At 46.4% G+C, this 18385-nt stretch overlaps 2 protein-coding genes across 17 annotated transcripts in view; one reads left to right on the plus strand and one right to left on the minus strand.

The window, feature by feature from the left end:
* Nucleotides 1–808: 808 nt before the first annotated feature.
* On the minus strand, nt 809–4656 carry phyh (phytanoyl-CoA 2-hydroxylase). Of its 2 annotated transcripts, none has more exons than XM_061667933.1 (9): nt 4399–4656; nt 3742–3782; nt 3124–3234; nt 2875–3043; nt 2718–2799; nt 2459–2640; nt 1678–1827; nt 1326–1460; nt 809–897 (listed from the first exon to the last, which is right to left on the minus strand). In XM_061667933.1, the coding sequence occupies exons 1-9, from the start codon at nt 4462–4464 to the stop codon at nt 844–846; spliced, it is 990 nt and encodes a 329-aa protein (XP_061523917.1). In that variant the 5' UTR covers nt 4465–4656; the 3' UTR covers nt 809–843. The 2 variants fall into 2 exon arrangements, with proteins under 2 accessions (XP_061523917.1, XP_061523918.1); XM_061667934.1 differs by lacking the exon at nt 4399–4656 and adding an exon at nt 4248–4392.
* Nucleotides 4657–5362: 706 nt separating this feature from the next.
* cdk17 (cyclin dependent kinase 17) overlaps nt 5363–18385 on the plus strand; it is a 34252-nt gene continuing 21229 nt past the window's right edge. For 14 of the 15 annotated variants that reach the window (XR_009767634.1, XR_009767640.1, XR_009767638.1 and 11 more), the window contains exons 1-2: nt 5363–5665; nt 16548–16692. Coding sequence is in view for 3 of the 15 variants with exons in the window: in XM_061668511.1 (XP_061524495.1) it covers nt 16566–16692 (127 nt within the window). In the remaining 12 variants the exon portion in view is untranslated. Of the gene's footprint in view, nt 5666–12410; nt 14537–16547; nt 16693–18385 lie in introns of those variants that run through there. The other variant, XM_061668512.1, reaches the window with a different exon arrangement.

The raw sequence follows: 18385 nt of genomic DNA on the forward strand, positions 1-18385 counted from the left end.
GTACTGGTAACGTTACAAAACTGCAAGGTTTTGGAGCAACATTCCTTTGTTGTACTCGTCTACCGTCCCCAATATTTGCACGTGAGTTGACATGAATGAGGAATGACGTGCACGTGGGGCCTATCAGCGACTATTAAAGCTAGTAACAGATGCTCAACGGAACAGCTCTTCGCTGCTCGGGTATCTCGAATTCCCCTCGCAGGCCGTTGCGCGTATGTGAATATCTTGTCTCGGACCCTCTCATTATTGTTTCAGGTATGAATGATGTCAAAATTAAACAATGCAGACCTTTTTTGCTGCATTATTTCCTTGTGTGATACGTTTGCAGAGGTGTCAACATTTCATACAAATGATTTCAGCAGCAATTCTATCGTTTATTATTCAAATGAATTATTGTAAAAACATGGATACATTCATCACATGAAAGGTGTCCCTCAAGTCCATCCGTAAGGCAGATTAATGACGAGTCTTGATTTCAAGTACTATATTTTTCCACTCGCGCACACTCTCATTTTTTTCCAGAATCAACACGCCGCAGGCCATCGTTTTAAAAAGCCGTCTGTTCGGATCAAGTGCATAACGGTAATGCTTAACTGCGCTTTTGTGCTGGAAAGGCGACAAAAACGAAGCAAACCACAAACTGTGCTGTGTGTCAGTGCAGACAAATCTGACACTGTACTCTGAAACTATCAAGACATCTAAATTACCTGCAGAACATATTTCATATTTCGTAAGTTTCAAAAATTCAATAAATGATCCTCAATCGTTAGCTCTGTGATTAAAGCGAACACGACCTATTCTTATACAATCCCAATTTTCCTCAGTCGTCTTCCGTAGCTCGTCTTAGAGCGCGCGTCTGTCTCCCCGCACCAGGCGGCCTCGGAAAGCCCACGTGTCCTGCGGGGGGGGGCAAAAGAGTAGTCTTTGAAAAAGTTAGGTCATATTTACACAAATTATTGTAGCCGCAAATCAATCCTCTTGCCTACGTTTCTCGGAAAGTAAACAATTTGAATTCAATTCTTTGAAATGAATGTGAGTCATATTTACAGTCCTTTTCCTAAATTAAACACAAATAGATAGAAAAATAAAACATTGAATAATAAAATGTTCAAAATGCATTATTATGAGCTTTTCTTCATGACTGCTGCAACTGTTTCTCTGTAACATTGTTTTTACTTTAGAGTCAAGCAACTCTCTATTTTCTAGTATTTTCTGTTTCGTTTCCCAATACGTTTGTACGTCGGGCGCACCGACGGTCACGCATCTGTAGCCCCCGATTCCGTGCTTCCCTTTGGCCTCCGTGCTATTAACAGAAATGAAATTACCTGGAAGGTGATATCGGTACACTCGGGGTACTTCTTGGATGTGAGCTCCTTCACCTCGTTCTCAATGTTTTCCTGCGTGGTTCCCTTCACGTCGATGTAGTAGCAGTCGGAACTGGCATAGTGGCAGGAGATAGCCTGAAAAAATGGGAGCATGTACTTTAAGGGCAGGGGTGTCATACATGTGGCCCGTGGGCCAAAACCGGTCTGCTACGGGTTTCGGTTTGGTCCACAGGTTGAATATGACAGTCAAAAAGAACACGGACTCAAGATTATTATTATTTATTATTTTTCTTTTTACGAAACAGCGAAAGAGCTTTTCACGAGAGCGAACGTATTCCGGGTGGAGCAGTACCTTCCGGAATCCTTGCGTCTGATTCATTCCCGAACCGTGGATGAGCAACGGGTGGAAGAAGACGGTGTCCCCCTTCTCCATCTCCAGGTGCACCCTGGGATATTCTGGGTCGTAGTCGCGCACTCCGTGGTACATCCTGTTCACCCCACCCTGAGTAGACGGTGAATTAGGGAAGTCAAAGTTAGGCTTCAAGCTAGCCTTAGGGTTTCGAAATAGGGGTTTTAGCCAGTGTTAGGTTTTCAAATGAGGGTTTCGAGGCCAATGTTGTGGATTAAAGCGCAGTTGTGAGATTGTGTCTTTTGACCGGGAGGACTAAAAGTGGCAGCGGGCCTCTTCGTTCACTCCTTGCTGTCCTACCGTCCTTGTGGCCTATCCTCCTCCTTTTCAAACCATCCTCGTGTACCTTCCCACCATCCGTTGTTACGTTCTACTTTCATCCCCCTTTTCATCCTTTTTCCTTCACATTTCCTTGGTCCCATCTTTCCTTTGATACCATCCTAGTTTCCTTCTTTTCGTCCCTTGCTGCCATCAATACTTCATGCCTTCCATCCTTTCCCCCTCCATTCTTTTGTTCCTTCCCTTTCACATCATCCTAGTTTCAGTCATCCTTCCCGGTATCATTCCTTCCCCCCTCCCATTCTTTCCTTCAGTCCATCCTTGCGGTCCAGTCTTTCCTTGCCTTCCTTTTCATTACATCCTCGATGCCTTCCTTGCATCCATCCTACTTTACTTACCTTCCATCCTTCCTCCCTGCTTTCATGCCTCCCCTCTGCGTCCTTACCTCCCACTTTGGGTAGTCGTGCTCCTCGAGCGCGCCCGTGTGCGTTCCCGGCAGGACCACCAGGCAGCCGTTCCGCCTGTCCACCCGCTCCAGCGCCGTCCAGGCGCAGACGATCTGGTCAGCCGGCCGGAACGGGAAGTAATGCAGATCCTGATGCATCGGGTGGCGGGACGTTTTCTTTCCTGCAAACGCACACCCCCCGGTTGAGCGTTTTTAACACGCCTCCATTGCGGTTGCCGATTCGGGCGCATCCTGACACCTGCGTCGGGAGGCTTGTTGATGAGCATGGTGTGCATCGCCATAATGTTCGGTCCAGTGAAACACTCGACATACTTCAGGATCTGACGAGGCAGAAGGTGATCTTTTAGTTCCCGGTGACTGTCAGAGGTAAGGTGTCCCAAGAACGGGTTTCGTACCTGTGCTAAGGCGCAGTACCGGAAGAGTTCAGGATCCTCCTGGAAGTCTTGGAGTTTGGTGACGGCTTTCTGATCCGGAACAAACTCGGACTTAGCGACGGCGACGTCTCTCATCACTATCAGACCGGGAACGATGACTTTCTGTTGACAAATGCGTTCAAACTCCTTTCTGCAGACAATTCGGAAGAGCGCGGGTAACCGATCGTGCGTCAGTTTGATTTCGTACATTCGAGTTACACAATTTGTCACCTGAACAAGTCGACGTCCTCATCGGCCACCAGATTCCTGACAACAAAGAATCCGTTTTGCTCATAGAGGAGCCTCTCTTCCGGCGTCAATAGGTCATTATCGAGCGTGTATCTGACAACGAGTCGTAAAACGAGAATCCAGTCAATCGGCTGTCATCTTTTTATTTGGTGTAAAAAGTGTCCAAATAATGAGATCCAGTGACAAACCTCGAACGAAACGTTTCTGCCCCGGTCATCATACTAAGTAAGCGGCGCTTGCCAATTTAACTATTTGTTGCAATTAGTTGCTGTTAGTGTCATTGAAGTCAATAATGTTGGCAGAATATAAAATAACATGAACAATCTAATCAAATGCGAACGTTATTTTGTATCGGGTCACATTTTTGTATAATTGTCCAGTGCTCTTTTAAAAAGTCCACCAAGCCTTCAACTGGCCCTGTAACAGGTCGTCTTTTGTTTTTGTTTTCTGAACCTGAACACACCATCAGAGGAAAAACAAAAGCACAAGAGGACGTAGGAATTATGTATGACCCGCGCCAAAGGGGCAATAATAAACTGATTGTGTAACTGTGTGAAATGGCCGCCGAACTCAACCAAAAGGTTGCGTCGTCATCCTTACCTTAGTTGGCGAGTGTAAAGGGTGGAAGTTTGAGCAGGCGCCTGGAGGAGCTCAGTCAAGGATGAAAGCAGACATATTTTCGGGACATAAGAAGACAAATAATCTCGATATTGAAATGAGTCACATTTTGAGACATCTGCTTTTCAGACACTGAGCTTGTCATTCGATTAACTTTATTTTTTTGTCTGTGTTTGTTTGTTTTTTGAATCAGTGCACGAATTTTCGGTATTTTTTCCCATCGTGCAACTTTTGCGGGCAAATGATTTCAACGCAACACACAACAATAATTAAAAAAAAAAAAGGGTTTGTCCGTTATTTTAGAAAATTGCACCAGGTGTTTATATCGAATATTTCAGCGTAGATTGAAAACATTTAAACATAAACCCGCACACAAACCGACGTTGCAGTTGCAATCTGCCGGTTATCACGGTAGTAGTAACTAAGTGCATAACTATTACACGCAGTCGTGAGTCAAAATAACAGTTAAAATATCGCTTTAAAAATACCGTTAATCGTTCAACGGTCACGCAGGCTGCCTGTTGTCTCCGGTGGGGCCCCGGCCTGTGTTGCCAGCCCAACCCGCGGCCCGATGCACGTCTTTCGGCTACATAAAATGCGGCTAGCCTTGGCAAAGGGCTAACGAATGAAAGAGGATACGACCACCGCGGGCGGGCGATCGAGATGACCGATCGTCAGCCGGAGCCTCTCCGCAGCCCGAGACATTGTCCTGTCGGTTATAAGGAGCTCTTGTCCCGTCACTTGTCGGACAACATTAAGGTCAAAGAGCAAAATAACAGACGTCGTTGTTTTTTTTTTTTTTGTTTTCAGTCAAGGAGGGGTGGGTGGGACTGTCGTGTGTGAGCTTTCCGATGAAATAATAACAATGTAAAATGTCTCTGCGGCAATATCAATATAATTATTCGCATCGTAACATTTGTATTTTCACGGAATTGGACCAAAGAGCTACAGCGTTTCCATTTTCTTTCCAGCTGAGGGCGCCCTCTTAACAAAAACCGAAGATGCTCTGTTTTTGCGTACGTAGGATTTAAAAAATGTGTTCATTATGTGGAATTACACTGCATTCCGTGAGAGATGGTCAGGTGTGCCGGTGGAAATTGTACAGTGACATTTAAGTGTAAATTAGAATTTGTATTTACTAACAGTAATATATCGCGTCACGGTCAATGACGTATAGGCAGAACAATGTAACAATACCTTTGAAACAATAATAGCTGATAATGTTCAATTAAAAAGGCCGGATTTCCCACTGAGAAAGTACATTTTGACAGTACAGTACAGTAATTTTTGTTTGGGTTGCTGCGATTTTTATGTGATGTGAAATTGACTCAATAAAAGAACACAATGATGTTCAATCGTATTTAGAAACGGACATCATTTCCAGCAAAAGTAAAAACAACAAACGCATCGCCCTGTATATTCTTATCATATTTTATTATTACTGAATAATTCTTTTTTGTGTGTGTTTGTAATTGCAGTGCGGCGTGAAAGTCGTCTTCCACTAACCGGATACTGTCGTGCTTTTATGTTTATTTTTTTACTGAAACAGGAAGCTGCTTTGCTGTCCTGTGTAACTTGACATCAGCCAGCTTGATAGCACCCCTCCCGTCTCCTCAGCGCGTAGACCGGAGAGCTCCTTCTCAGGACGCTTTAATCAGGATTTGCAGCCTCCCCAACCCCCCCAAAAAAGCGTTTTGGAGGAGTTCGCTCCGTCGCCCTTCGCCTCGTCTCTCTGTTTTAGTTTCCGAGGACGCTGGTTCATTTCTTGAGCAGAAAGCTTGGAATCGGAACCGAGCGCTTGTTGTGTTTTTCGCTCGACTTCTGTGGGCGGATACAGCGGAGGAGGGCATCCGGGCCTGGCAGCTCCGGAGGGTCCGCTCGAAACCACGGAATTCACCGTTTATAGGTAAAAATTCTGTCAAATAGCAATTCTGGAAAGTACCCTTTGTGTCCGATAATGGGAGCCCGTGACGTTCTAGTAAATTCGGCCGCAAAGACGAGGGCAGTCGAGTGGTTTGAGGTGACTCAAATGTCAACACAAGAGGAAATCGAGATGCACCATTTGAATGCACTGTTTTTGGCATGACAAATGCCTTCCGTTTCGTCCCCCGGAATATATCAGTCGATGTGTGGCGTGCAAATATTTGAGTTTGTTTGCATAACGTGCGTACGTCGAATGGATAACAGTATGCTACCGCTCAGCGGTTACCGCGTTCATAACAAAATGTAGGAATGCCACTTTCAAGTGTGCTATGACTCTCTCCTGCACAACATTTGACTTACCGAGTAGACTCTCCCCTTTTACAGCCTCTTTATGAACATATTTGAGTTGTGTTTCGAAAAACAGGACTTATTTTCACCGCGAGAGCTTTACACGTGCTTTATTACTGCGCATGCACTTAAAGCAATGATGCAGCTTCAGTGATTTTATTTTTTGAATACAATTTTTTTATTTTGAAAATGTTGCATACCCACGCCGAGTTGCACCTGCTCCCATTTCGACTCCCAAACTGACTGATGCATGTCTCGATAGCGACATTGACCCCGGTTTGCTTCAATTCTCTTCATTTGCGTGCACGTGTCCAAAGCCAGTGTGTTTTCTGACCCACATCCAGATGTAGGACGCTGTTGGCTATTGAGGGTAGCACAACCCCAGAGGGCAAAGTCATTACCCGGCAATCCCCCTACCAGTCATTGTTAGGCCATATAGGACTGCTTGTATTGATCTGCATTTTGCAGCATCCCGATACAGCAAGATTATATAGCTTGCACGCATCTCACTTTGTGTGTCTCGGCACCGTCAAGCGTCTCTCACGGCAATTATGCTTTCGGGTTTGTAAAGGTAAAGTGCCACGCAACTCATCCATTGGGTGTTTTGACCCAGTTAGATGCGATATGCAGAGATGTTTCAAGGCAGCCTTCTGTCATGTATTTTAAAGGGGGCAATCCACTAAAGTTTCACCTCAGAGTGGGCCTTCTTGTCACGAACGTGCTTAGCTTCTCTTGAGACTAAAATCATTGAACGTAAAGTCCGCAGTAAGTAGCGCTGGTTGACAGTTCAGTGTGTTTTTTTTTTATAGAACTGTGACGTAAAACGAAAGACTTTCTTTTACTCTCTCTTCACACCATATAACCGAAGCAATGTCGTATTCATGGCCCTCACTGCTCATAACCAAATTTAGTGGAATACTACCTTCCAATTTTATAGTCCTCTCAGATCCATACTAAATTTTCAAACAAAAATCTCATTTATTATTAAATGTTTTGGGGAGGTTCTGTTTTTTTAAATGCACGAAGGGCCAGATGAAATGGCAAAAGTGAGCGGTAGGTTTCCGCCCCCTGATCCTAACACACTAACAAATTCTACCTTTACATCCATAACGATGCTCAGTTTTGATTGACACTTCTGCATAGGTATTAATTGAACAATTGTAGTTTGTAGAGGCACAAGTGCTGAAAAGTGTTTATTTTGGTCATATTTTGGATACCTTAATTATTATTATTCAGTTTAGTTTAAATAATTTATAATATAAGATGATGCCTTTTTACAGTATAAAAAATATTCGCAACACCTCACAGTAAGATGCAGTGTAATTCTACACTATCATTCCAACAATAATCATCAGTCCATCCATTTTCAATACCGCTTATCCCCACTACGGTAGTGGGTGGGCCCGAGGCCTATCCCAAACCTAACATGGATATTTTTCAAACGTGGGAGAAACCCCATCCATCCATTTTCTGAGCCGCTTCTCCTCACTAGGGTCGCGGGCGTGCCGGAGCCTATCCCAGCTGTCATCGTGCAGGAGGCGGGCGGGGTACACCCTGAACTGGTTGCCAGCCAATCGCAGGGCACATACAAACAAACAACCATTCGCACTCACAGTCACACCTACGGGCAATTTAGAGTCTCCAGTTCATGCATGTTTTTGGGATGTGGGAGGAAACCCACGCAGGCACGGGGGAGAACATGCAAACTCCACACAGGCGGGGCCGGGGATTGAACCCTGAAACTGTGAGGCTGACGCTCTAACCGGTCGGCCACCGTGCGGCGGGAGAAACCCCACGCAAGCAATTATAATCGGTAGCAATTAAAACCGAGCATACGAATTCATTATAATAATTACATTTTCAAAAATGCACCTCAACTATCATCGCGTGTTGCGTAAGGCGTCCAAATTGCCCACAACGCTTCGCCGCGACGCAGACGGTGCTCGCTAACGATCGGCCTCTAAAACACTGTCGCTATTGGCAACCGCTCCGGCTCGCCGTCTCTGCCTCTTTTTCTTCCTCGTTTACATAAGGTTCAAACGATTCCGTTTTCGTGTGCACTTGTCGAGATTTCGTCCAGTAGTCAGTCGCTTTTGAGTGAGTATCGTCGAAAGGGCGCGCTGCAGTAAATATTGTTTTTACGGCTTCAGCATGAACACACGCCGCGCGGGGTGACGCACTACGAAAACGCTGTCGACTATGCAAGGAACGCGGAGCGATGTGAGTTTATTCTATCGGTCGACTGCATCAGATCGATGCGACGGAGGCATCCAACGAGAGAGCGCGCGCGATCGTCGTCCTCCGCGAATGGCGTCGGGCGTCAGAAGGGACGTTTGGACGGTCGCGTCAGCGTTGCCGCCTTCGCTCAGTTTGGCACACAATCCAGCCTCGAGTCGGATTGTCCGCATCGTCATCGCGCTCTTCCAGATGCGTGCGCGGCGCGGGTTGAATCGGGCGAGAGAGATCGGCTCCTAATCTGGGGATTAAACAGCGGCATTTGTTGGAGCAGCATCAGACAGGGATTCTGCGCACACGCTCGGGTCACATCAGTGTATAAACGAGGCCGTTGCTCATTCGTGATGAAATAACATGCGACGGAACGAAAGCTCCCCTCCATTTGCACATGAAAGCGGGACAGGTGTTGAAGTGCAGACTTCCGTACTCGGAGGGAGCGGCACGCAGTTTGACAAATCGGCACAAACGACGTCCCTCGAGGGTAAAATTGAAATAAGGACGCAAGCTTTTCACGCTTACTTAACGTCTAACTTCGCTCTACGTCATTGGCGTTACCTTCGAATCTCAATCAGGCATGTCTCGTTATCTCTATTTCTTCTCAGCGGGTTAATCATCGGCTATCGGGGAGGCCAGCGAAGTTCACCGCGAAGTCACTGGGAAAAACAAAGAACGTGTAGAAATATACGGTATATATTTCGGTATGTTCTCAGAGATGACTACTTTTTCAACCTGCACCAATGTACAACGGCACTCGCTGTGAATGATAAACCAGCAAAGTAATTTCAAATGCTTTCGCAGACTTGAGTTTTTATTAGTCATCGTGCACGTTTACGAGTTATTAAGCGCTCGTTCCCGATTAGTTGCTCGGCTGTCGCTCGTTGAATTTACGTGACGTAACGGAGGGGGTTTGTCGTACCTGTGCGATGATGCAGTTTTTTTTTTTGGTAAGAATGAACCAATAGTGAGGCTGGGAGCTTTTTAATTCAGCCATTTTTTCCAAAAAGGGACTACGTAGGAAGATTTAAAGTGGATCTCCAAAGTCTACACACCCCTTGTTCAGATTTTATTGGACAAACTTAAACTCCCAAAAATGCGGAAAATGTTTTCCGGTACACATCCCAGTTATGAGAGGGTCTGCCCTCTCGGGCAATCACATTATTTCAGTTACATATTTTCATTTCTCCTCTTGAAAAGCTTCAAAAAAAATAAATAAATCGGTGGCGTTGTAGAGGTCATAGGTCAGATAAATGCCGGAAAGTTTTGAAAAGATTTACGTCGGTCTCATTTGTCTAAATTTTTTTTCTATCACAAAACCTTTCTTTGCTTTTCACTGTGTTAGCACCACCGGTTGGCATTTTGTTCCGTTCTTTATCTGAAAGGCTAAGTCAGGCCCACGCACATTTGCGCGTTCTCTCCTCACGCGCCATTGTCGTCGCCGCTTAGCTATCGATTAAAAACAAAATTAAACACTAACCGGGAAGAGAGCTACAGTGCGGTGGCTGTGGCAAGCATCAAAGAACGAAATCGAGTTAAGTCACCCCTTGTGAACGCGGTACGCTTCCAACGCAGTGTGAAATAGAACATTTGTTCCATCGAGTTTCCTCACAATGTGTCGCTGTGGTAGGTGTGAAAGATGCCCTCAGCATTTCTAAATGGAGAAAGGGTGGTCTTTTTTTTTTTTTTTTTTTTTTCTCTCTCTCCCAGCTTTGGGAGAAGAAGATCCACAGTGTAGTTTTTTTAATCACATTTATATCAAGTCCAGTAGATATCGAGGAAACGCATTGTACTGTAGTCTTAACAGCTAATATGAAGGGAGAAATAGCGTAACAGGCAGGAAGGTAATGTGCCAGAAAGTCTTTCATCTGGGCTTTTATTATTATTATTAATTATTATTGTTTTTTTACATAAAAATTGCAGAACTCACAGAAAGATGATCCAATAAGTACACAACGATCTGAGCGGAAAACTAGCCCGCTTATTAGGTACGACGTAACAGGCCTTCACGGGAACCCGGTTTGGCCCGAGGACAGGAAAGCGCTCACTGGAGCGAATCACCCAACACGGCGCCTTAAGGACATACCACCTGTTCCCCAGGCCCTCGGGGGTAAGCGGAGATATTTGGAACTTTGTCGGGGGGGAGTGGCAGTTTGCGCCGTGGAATCCCATCGAGTAGCAGAAGGAGGAGAAGCGATAACAGAGGGAGGTCGGGTGTCTGTCGGGTGGTACAAATTGTTGTAAATGTCGCCAGCGCAGTTCAGCAAAATAAACAGATTTGACGTCACGCGACTCCTGGGTTTAAAGCGAATCGGTACAATAGTAGAGGCCCTTCTTCCGAAGCATCGACCACTATGTCAACAGCAGACCGGAAGCGAGGCTTTTTACTGGACCGCAGCAACGGTCTTCCAGTCCACTGCGTCAGGGCAAAAACAGCACACACTATGTACACATCACGCGGACGATGTCGGGAGCGTGCGTGAAGACACGGGGCATCAACGGTAACGCGTCGCCCCACATCATTTGTTCACTGCGACAGTACTGACCAAAACCCACAACGGGGTATAATGGACTATTTTTAGCTTCCGCGCAGTGGTTTCCTATAGGCCGTATAATGCGACACCGCGGCGGTCGATCGTTCTCTGTTTGTCCCGATTGCACCATTTCACCTGACTTACCGTCAAGCGCGCACGCCTTCGCCCGCTCGAGCGTCCGTCGAGATCGCGTCGTGCGGGATTTTCACCTCGTGCGCGTTTGTGGATTCATAACAATGCGGACTTGATCCGCCGATTCGGAGGCTCCTCCTTTGTAATTGAAGATGAGCGCGCACCGCCTCCGGCACGAGCTCAAACGCAGAAAAGCGCACATACTCGAAGTTTTATTGCAGTCAAACCGGAGCGCGTGTGCTGTTTTGCGTCCCCGAAGGCTTTGCGTTTGTCATGCGGGGTGATAACGGCTCACCACGTGCTTCGAATCTATAAATAACGTGGCCTTCAGTTCGCCCTTCCTCTACTCCATCTTTTATCTTCGTTCCTTCCTTCCACAAGATCTGTGTCCTTTTTGCCGTGCCTGTCCTGGGTTTTTGCCTGTTTTTTTTCTTTTGACTGTTTGTACGGTGAACTCGAGTGGCTCGAAAGGCTAAAAGAAAATGAATTATCCATTGTTATGACTGCACGCTACTGCCACAATAATGAACATGGAGTACAGCGGTGCCACGACTATGAGTGCCCCAAATGTTTCGATTGATTCATGAATGTTTTTATTTTATTTCTTTTTTTTTTTTCGGTACACGTCGGTACACGTGAACTTCATTCACGCTGGCTCTCGAGTGTAGCGAAAATAAATGGAGGAATTGCGATCCCGTAATGCCCTGGCATGTGGGGAAGGAGAGCCACAGTCGCCAGTGCGCTTTCAGCCATCTATTGAACGGGACTATCGGTCAACGACACGAATGCGGAAGGAAAACATTTACAAATCGTTGCCGTAGGCCGCAACTCACGCCCAGACGCTCACACCGAACTAACCGGCCAACCTGACTCCGGCTCCCGATGTGTCCCACCAGGCCACGCCCCTAAAATGCACGCACCCAGCACACGGATAGTACAGTACGTTCAGTAGTGACACCTTATTTTAATGTGCTTTTTTCTTTTTCTTTTATTAAATGCACAAAATGTCGTGCCAGTCTCAGATTTGTGGCATTTAATTGAATTTGAATAGGGTGAGTTAGAAGCTTGGTCACGAAACAAATTAAACTCTTAATTCAACGTACCACTGTACTCTACTGTTAAATTCGGAGTTGTACAACCATCTTAAACAACGGTGTCAGCTTGTTTGCCAATACGTGATCCGATTTGGTCGGTGCACCCGATGTGGCGGCTGCTTAGGGCTCCGGTGGGGTCGCCAATCAAAACACATGCCTCAAAATAAGCATAATAGATCCCTTTTGAATGCGTACGCAATACCTCCCCCCCCCACTTAATTGTCATTATTAATCTTTCTGTTAATATTGACATTACTGCCTTTTGTGCTCTCGCCGCTCACAAGAACACAGCCCAGTCCCTGAGGGTCAGTCATGCTGAAGCTCCCCTTTTTTTTCCTTTTTTTTTGGGGGGGGCGGCTTCTCTCGGGCAAACAAAAGGTTCTTTGAGCCGAGAGCACCCACCGCACCGGGCAGCAGTACTGACGCCGTTTGTGCGCGTCCTCATGGCTGCACAAACACACGCTTGTGACTGTACCGTCCGCACTGACAACCTTTGAAACACTTCTGCCGATTCATCGTGGAAACGGTCCATTATTTTTAAAGCGTGGGCGTTGACTGAGGAGGAGGTTAAATTGCACAGAAATGAATCAAAGGCGCTTGTACAGGTGTGTGAGTAAATGATACCGGAGGGATCCATCGTGTTGATTTTAGGGAGGTGTGACATCCTTTGCACTTTCAAGTCTTTGTAGGGTATTTGTTTGTATAGATTACTTAATGATTCATTGTCACGTGGCGATAAAGGGGGAAACTCCCTGGTGTCTGTACGCGCGCCCCTCTGATCTTTCTATCTAAATATGACTGTAGTCTGAGGCACTGCGAAGCCTCCCCTCCCCGCCTGGCCTAAAGACAAGACGTCGCCATGTGCGGTGAAGTCCAAAAGTCAGCACCTGTCTTAGGTCGCATTTCACCTAGCGGCTTTTCCCGCTCACTGTAGCATTTATCTCAAGTAAATTGCATATCTGTAATCGCGGACTTTGTTTTTCCTCAAAGTACAACACTTGAGAAATTGTATATTGGTTTGTCCTCGCCTTCTGTTGTTTTGTTGTTGTTTTGAATTGTGCAAACTAATTCATAAATGCTGGCAGTCGGCGGAAGTTTCAAGTTCCATTCGGTCATTAATGTCGGTTTCGGTTTACTTTAGCCGACTCATCCCAGAGCGCCTTTCTTCAAGGCCTGGCCATCTCCGTCCACTGGCGTCGCAGTGCGGCCTTCAGTCGCTGGGTTTCTTTCTTCTTTCGGTTCCGTCCCGTTTCTCTGAGCGTTTCCGTTGAACCGCGTCTGCTCAATTGCCAACGCATCAGTTCTTTCTTTGAGCTCCACGTTACGCCGGCACACGTTTGGTGTTACACAACACAATCGCTGGCCATTTGAGGGACCTGACTCGATATGCTTAAAATAGTTGTGATATCCCACTTCCGCGGTAATTTGCATTTCGGTAGCGTTTCGTTTGGAGACCGAGCGGTCCCGAAGCGTCCGCTCTCCCGTCCTACGGTAGGAAGTGCTTTTCCAAGTCCTAGACGGACAGAGTAGCGTCGCTTTGAAACGGAGCGCTTTGAAGAGCAAAGGTTTCCGAAACAAGGTCTTCACCCGTCGACACGTGAATTTGTCGTCACAAAGGGACAAAGACAAAAAAGAAAGTTGCGTTTCTCGCTTGTCTGAATTTCAATCACATCTGTTTTCCAATGAACTTACCTGTGGAAATGTAAACTGCGGCCAATGTTCCGTCTCGCTCGGGAGCAATTTACGTGATGTACATCTTCTTTTTGACTGACGGCAGAGAAGACCAAAGTCATCATTTAAGCCATTTCCTGTTTTCTCAATCGCTCTGGCTCGCTGAAATGAAAGATTTTTATTGATGTATTTATTTTGAATTAGCGGAAGTATCGGAGACGGCGCTGCCTCTCGCTACCCGGAAGTACGTTTGACGTCACGGGGAAATAGTCTCCAGAAATTCAGTTTATCGGGCGAGTATTTCTGGCCGTCGATTGACACTAATTTGGCACTTTGGGATTTTGAATCGTGGGTTCATCTCACACTAAATGACATGGTAACAGGGAGCACTTTGCACACCGCCGTCGCCTGTTATTTCCTCGCAAGCTTTGGAAAGCCAATAAGCGGGAGAAGCTACCCAAAGTCAAACTTTGGATTGGTTCCGTTCGAATCTCTCAACAACCAAAATATAACCTCTCGGCAAGAGGAATGTGTTTTTACACCACAGCAAACGACAGTCGCCGGACATAAATGAGTGCACTCCTTTGTCTGCCGGCTCGCTATTTCACCAAATAGTACTGTACGTGCCCACAGTCACTCGGGCGTTTTCATGGCCTTCGAGCAAACACAGAGACGCCATTATGTCTCCTCTCTTTCTGCTCTTGCCTCTCTTTTGACCAACTCTTTTTTTCACTCTCTCCAAGTAACTTTCAAGACACATTCATCTCTTTTCTGATATCCTTAGAAGTGGTGTCGGAGAAAGAGGGAAACAGAAAGAAGGAAGGAAGCGGAGGTTTCAGGACAGAGGTGTGTGTAAATTATTCGCCCAGTAATTAGGCCTCCGGGTCTCGGTGGCTTCCCCTGTGAAGTGTTCTCCTACGACGACTACCCACGGTGCCCTTGGGATGCTTCCAGGAGTGGGCGGTGAGATTGATGGGGAAGGTTTTTTTGATTTTTTTAAATGTATTTAATTCAATTTTTTTATTTTTTGAGACTGTGGGTCCATATTTGTGGATTTGCTGCTGTGAAAGAGGGGGGGGGGGGGGGGGGGGGTCTCGGTATTCCCTCTTTGTAGCAGTTGCCAGATTTTCATTGTACATTCCCTCACATACACTCCCATCACAGGCAATCAGATGCTTCGCGCACACACACACACACACAGACGTCATAAGCCTTTGTTTTGCGGCAGAGATAAAACCCAGCTCTGTTATGCTCCTCTGTACGGGGCACAAAGAGTACTTATCTGTCTGCTTCTGCTTGTGTGTGTAACTGAAAGCATTTAAAATTTAATTTTTACACACATAATTTCCATCCTCATTACATTGTTTTCCCTTCGATACAGTTTCTATAGCTGCGTAGCGTGCACTTGCGACTGTGTGTGTGTTTATGTGTGCGCGGGGGTCATCAGATCTGCACGACGACGGAGCCATCAAGGGGTTGGCATGACACACTTCCTCTTCAAAAGTAGGCCGATCACGCGAGCGTACCGCACGGCGCGAACGTTCTCAATCGAGCGGCATTATTTTTTTAAATGAAGCAGAAAGGACTTGGGTACATACTCATTGAAATATTTAAAGGGCCTAGTTTTTGGGGTTTTGATGCAAATCTATCCCGGTCAGTGTTTGTTCATTTCTTGGAGTAGGAAGATATTTTCCTCCCGCTACCTTAATGCATTACCTAAAAAAAGAAGACATCCTGTTAAACCAGGTGAATGTTTAATTTTTCTTTCCCCCCATCCCCCACCCCCCATCTTAATTTTTAGCCAAGGTATAGTAAATTGATGATCCTTTTCCAAGCCAAAATTGGGTGGGTTAGGCTAGATAGGATATATATCTTATTTTCAACTGCACTGTATCCTAACAGTCCAAAAGTTACACATTGTATAAAATGTTTTCCCTGAATTTAAGAGATTGTAACATCTGCTGTGAAGCAAAAAAAAAAAAAAGCCCCCAACATGCGGTTACGGTTGCTATGGAGCTTTGGATATTTTCACAATCTCCGTTGATGAAAACTTCACGAACACAAAGAATAGATTCCGCTTCCCCGGCCTGAAGGGCTTTTAAATTGGACCGAGCGCAGCAGACTGCGGGCAGTGCGGGGTATACTGTCGGTCACCAAGCATGCGCTCGGCGCACAAAACCAGGCGCGATTGAGGCTTTCGCAGGGTCCGCCGATGCGCGAACGTCGTACATCATCGGCCGGACGGAGGACTGCGCGAACCCCACGGCGATTAATCACTCGCGCCGTCCACCGACGCGGATGTCAAAGCGTTAAAAGGGATGTGTCATGAGGGGGAGGCGTCAGCGGAAATGGGGAAAGAAGCGACAGCGAGGGTCAGCCCGATTGGTCGCGGAGGGTCGGCCGGGACGGGTGGGACATTTCTGCGTCTGTTTCCTCCCTTCCGTCCACCCCCTTACCTCGCGCGCACACTCGACGGGGCGTTGACAAAGCAGCACAATGAGCAGGCAGCAGCCGGAGGGCGATCGAGCAAGGTGTTTCCTGCAACCGCCGCTGCGTCAACACGTCCGGATCAACAGCATGACCAAGTTCTTAGAGTCTCGAACTCTAATTAGTCTAATTCCCCCCTCCCAAACTAGCCCCATTCCAGTCAGCGATGTTCATCTTGTATTTTTTGGTTCGTTCACGGTTTACGCACGGGCCGCTCGCCCGTTCGCAGAGCCGATTAATGTGGGATTAAAAGGCGCCTTACTTCATTCGTGAGGCCGGTCCGAGCAGAAGAGGGATCGTGTGGAATCCCACCCGCCGCTCTCCAACATCTTCGGCGTGACACGGGGGATGAAGTTTGTTTGTCTCGCAGGCCGCGCACCGCCTCGCCATGGAGAAGATGAAGAGGATTAAGAAGCGTCTGTCGTTAACGCTCCGCTCAAGTCAGACCATCGACGAGTCGCTTTCCGAGCTGGCCGAGCAGATGACCGTTGAGGACGGCGGCACCAAGGACAACGGTTGGTATTTGTCAGTGCTGGGTACTGCGTACTTGGGTAGATGTTTCAGCTGTCTGTGTTTCATTAATTTTTGTTTTGAATTTGTTGCTTTTACGTCCCAAATTTAGAAAACCGATATCTGCGCGTTCTCGTCCTTACTCTGTCGAAATGGGCTCATTGTTTCTTTCAACCTTTGCGGATGACAACGCGATGTAAAAAAAGAGATAAATAAACCAAAGGTAACGTCAACCCAGGTTGAGCTTTTGATTGACTGAGATCTTTTTGGTTTTAGAAGGCTGAAAAAAAGGACAGCAGCGACATTAAGTACAGCGACGGTATACGATATTCCCGCATCCGCGGCTTTATTTAAAGCAATGTTCGATATCGGCAGGAAGAATATGACAAACTCGTCGACTGGAATGTGGAAAAGAACACATACAGGTAAATAAAGTGTGTTTTGCTTCGTTATCATTAGCTAATGTAGCATTTTATAACTACTTCCCAGGTTGGCAAAGGTGTGGGAACACATTGTTTTTATTGCTTACACTGTCTCGCTCGCTGCCAAATGAAAACAAATGTTGTTTTTAATTTCTTCTTAGTACAAAACCAATGAAAGGGAAATAATGTTATGCTGAAATCTCTCAGTACGCTTTCAGCGACTCGCTCGCGATCGCGGGTCTTGAAATTATTGAACACGGAGCTTTATGCAGTTTAAAAGAAAGATTTGCGTGCGTCGCTGGCGACCGGGATGAAGAGGTTTTTACGGATGTTATGTAACAGGAGTAAGAGCATGGCCAAAGCCTGCCTAACACACACACACATTTGCATCAACACACTCAGGTCCGTAAGCGAGAAGGTCGGTCGGGAACCCGTCAGTTTAGAGCAGTTAACACATCGTTCACAGTCTGACGAGCAACAGCGTTTACACGCGGAAAGCTGAAGCGAGCCTTTCGTGAGGGTTTTAAGATGCTGTACGTATTATAATCACGATTATCAATATTGTTTCTTAGTTCTGCGATGTCGTTGGACTTTTGTCACCGAGGCACATATTTGAATTTGGAAAGATCTCACAGCGCACCACCAAACAAACACAAATGTGACAAAAAGTACTGTGTACGTATTGTAATAATGATGATCTCGTCTCAGTTTTTTCTCACAAATTGACTTACTCAATGTGAAGTCTAGGCCCGTTTATTTGAACACAAAGCTATTGCGTTGTAGGAATGGCAACAGGTGGATGCGCAGGTTAAGGTACAACGCCGTCACGTAGATTTATTGGTTCCGCCGGGCTGCACGTCGCCGGCGTATTATTTGTAGCGACTGAATTATTTTCAGGCCAACGAAGCGAAATCTGCTCCCACCCGATCGAGCAACACAAGTCAAACTAATAAAGAAAGTAAAAAGCTTCCCAGTTTGTGTACTTTCTTCTCAAATCCAAATAGATTGGACTCACGAAGACACTTCCCTTCCCTCGTTCAGTTCGGCGACTCCGCCCGCCCGCCGCTTCGTTCGACACGCGATCGGCAAGAGTTGGGCAGGATCTGCCAAAATATAGACGCGCGTCTGTACGCTTCCTGTTTGCTTCTGACACTTTGCGAGATAGTAAGCGAAAGCACTCCGACCTCGTCTTAAGTCTCAGCGAAATGAGTCATTTCGGTAATCCCGGCGCGCATTTGGAACGCGGCACTCGCAACGGAACCTCTAACCGTCCCCG

Source organism: Phycodurus eques, chromosome 22, assembly GCF_024500275.1.
Source record: "Phycodurus eques isolate BA_2022a chromosome 22, UOR_Pequ_1.1, whole genome shotgun sequence".
NCBI lineage: Eukaryota > Metazoa > Chordata > Actinopteri > Syngnathiformes > Syngnathidae > Phycodurus > Phycodurus eques.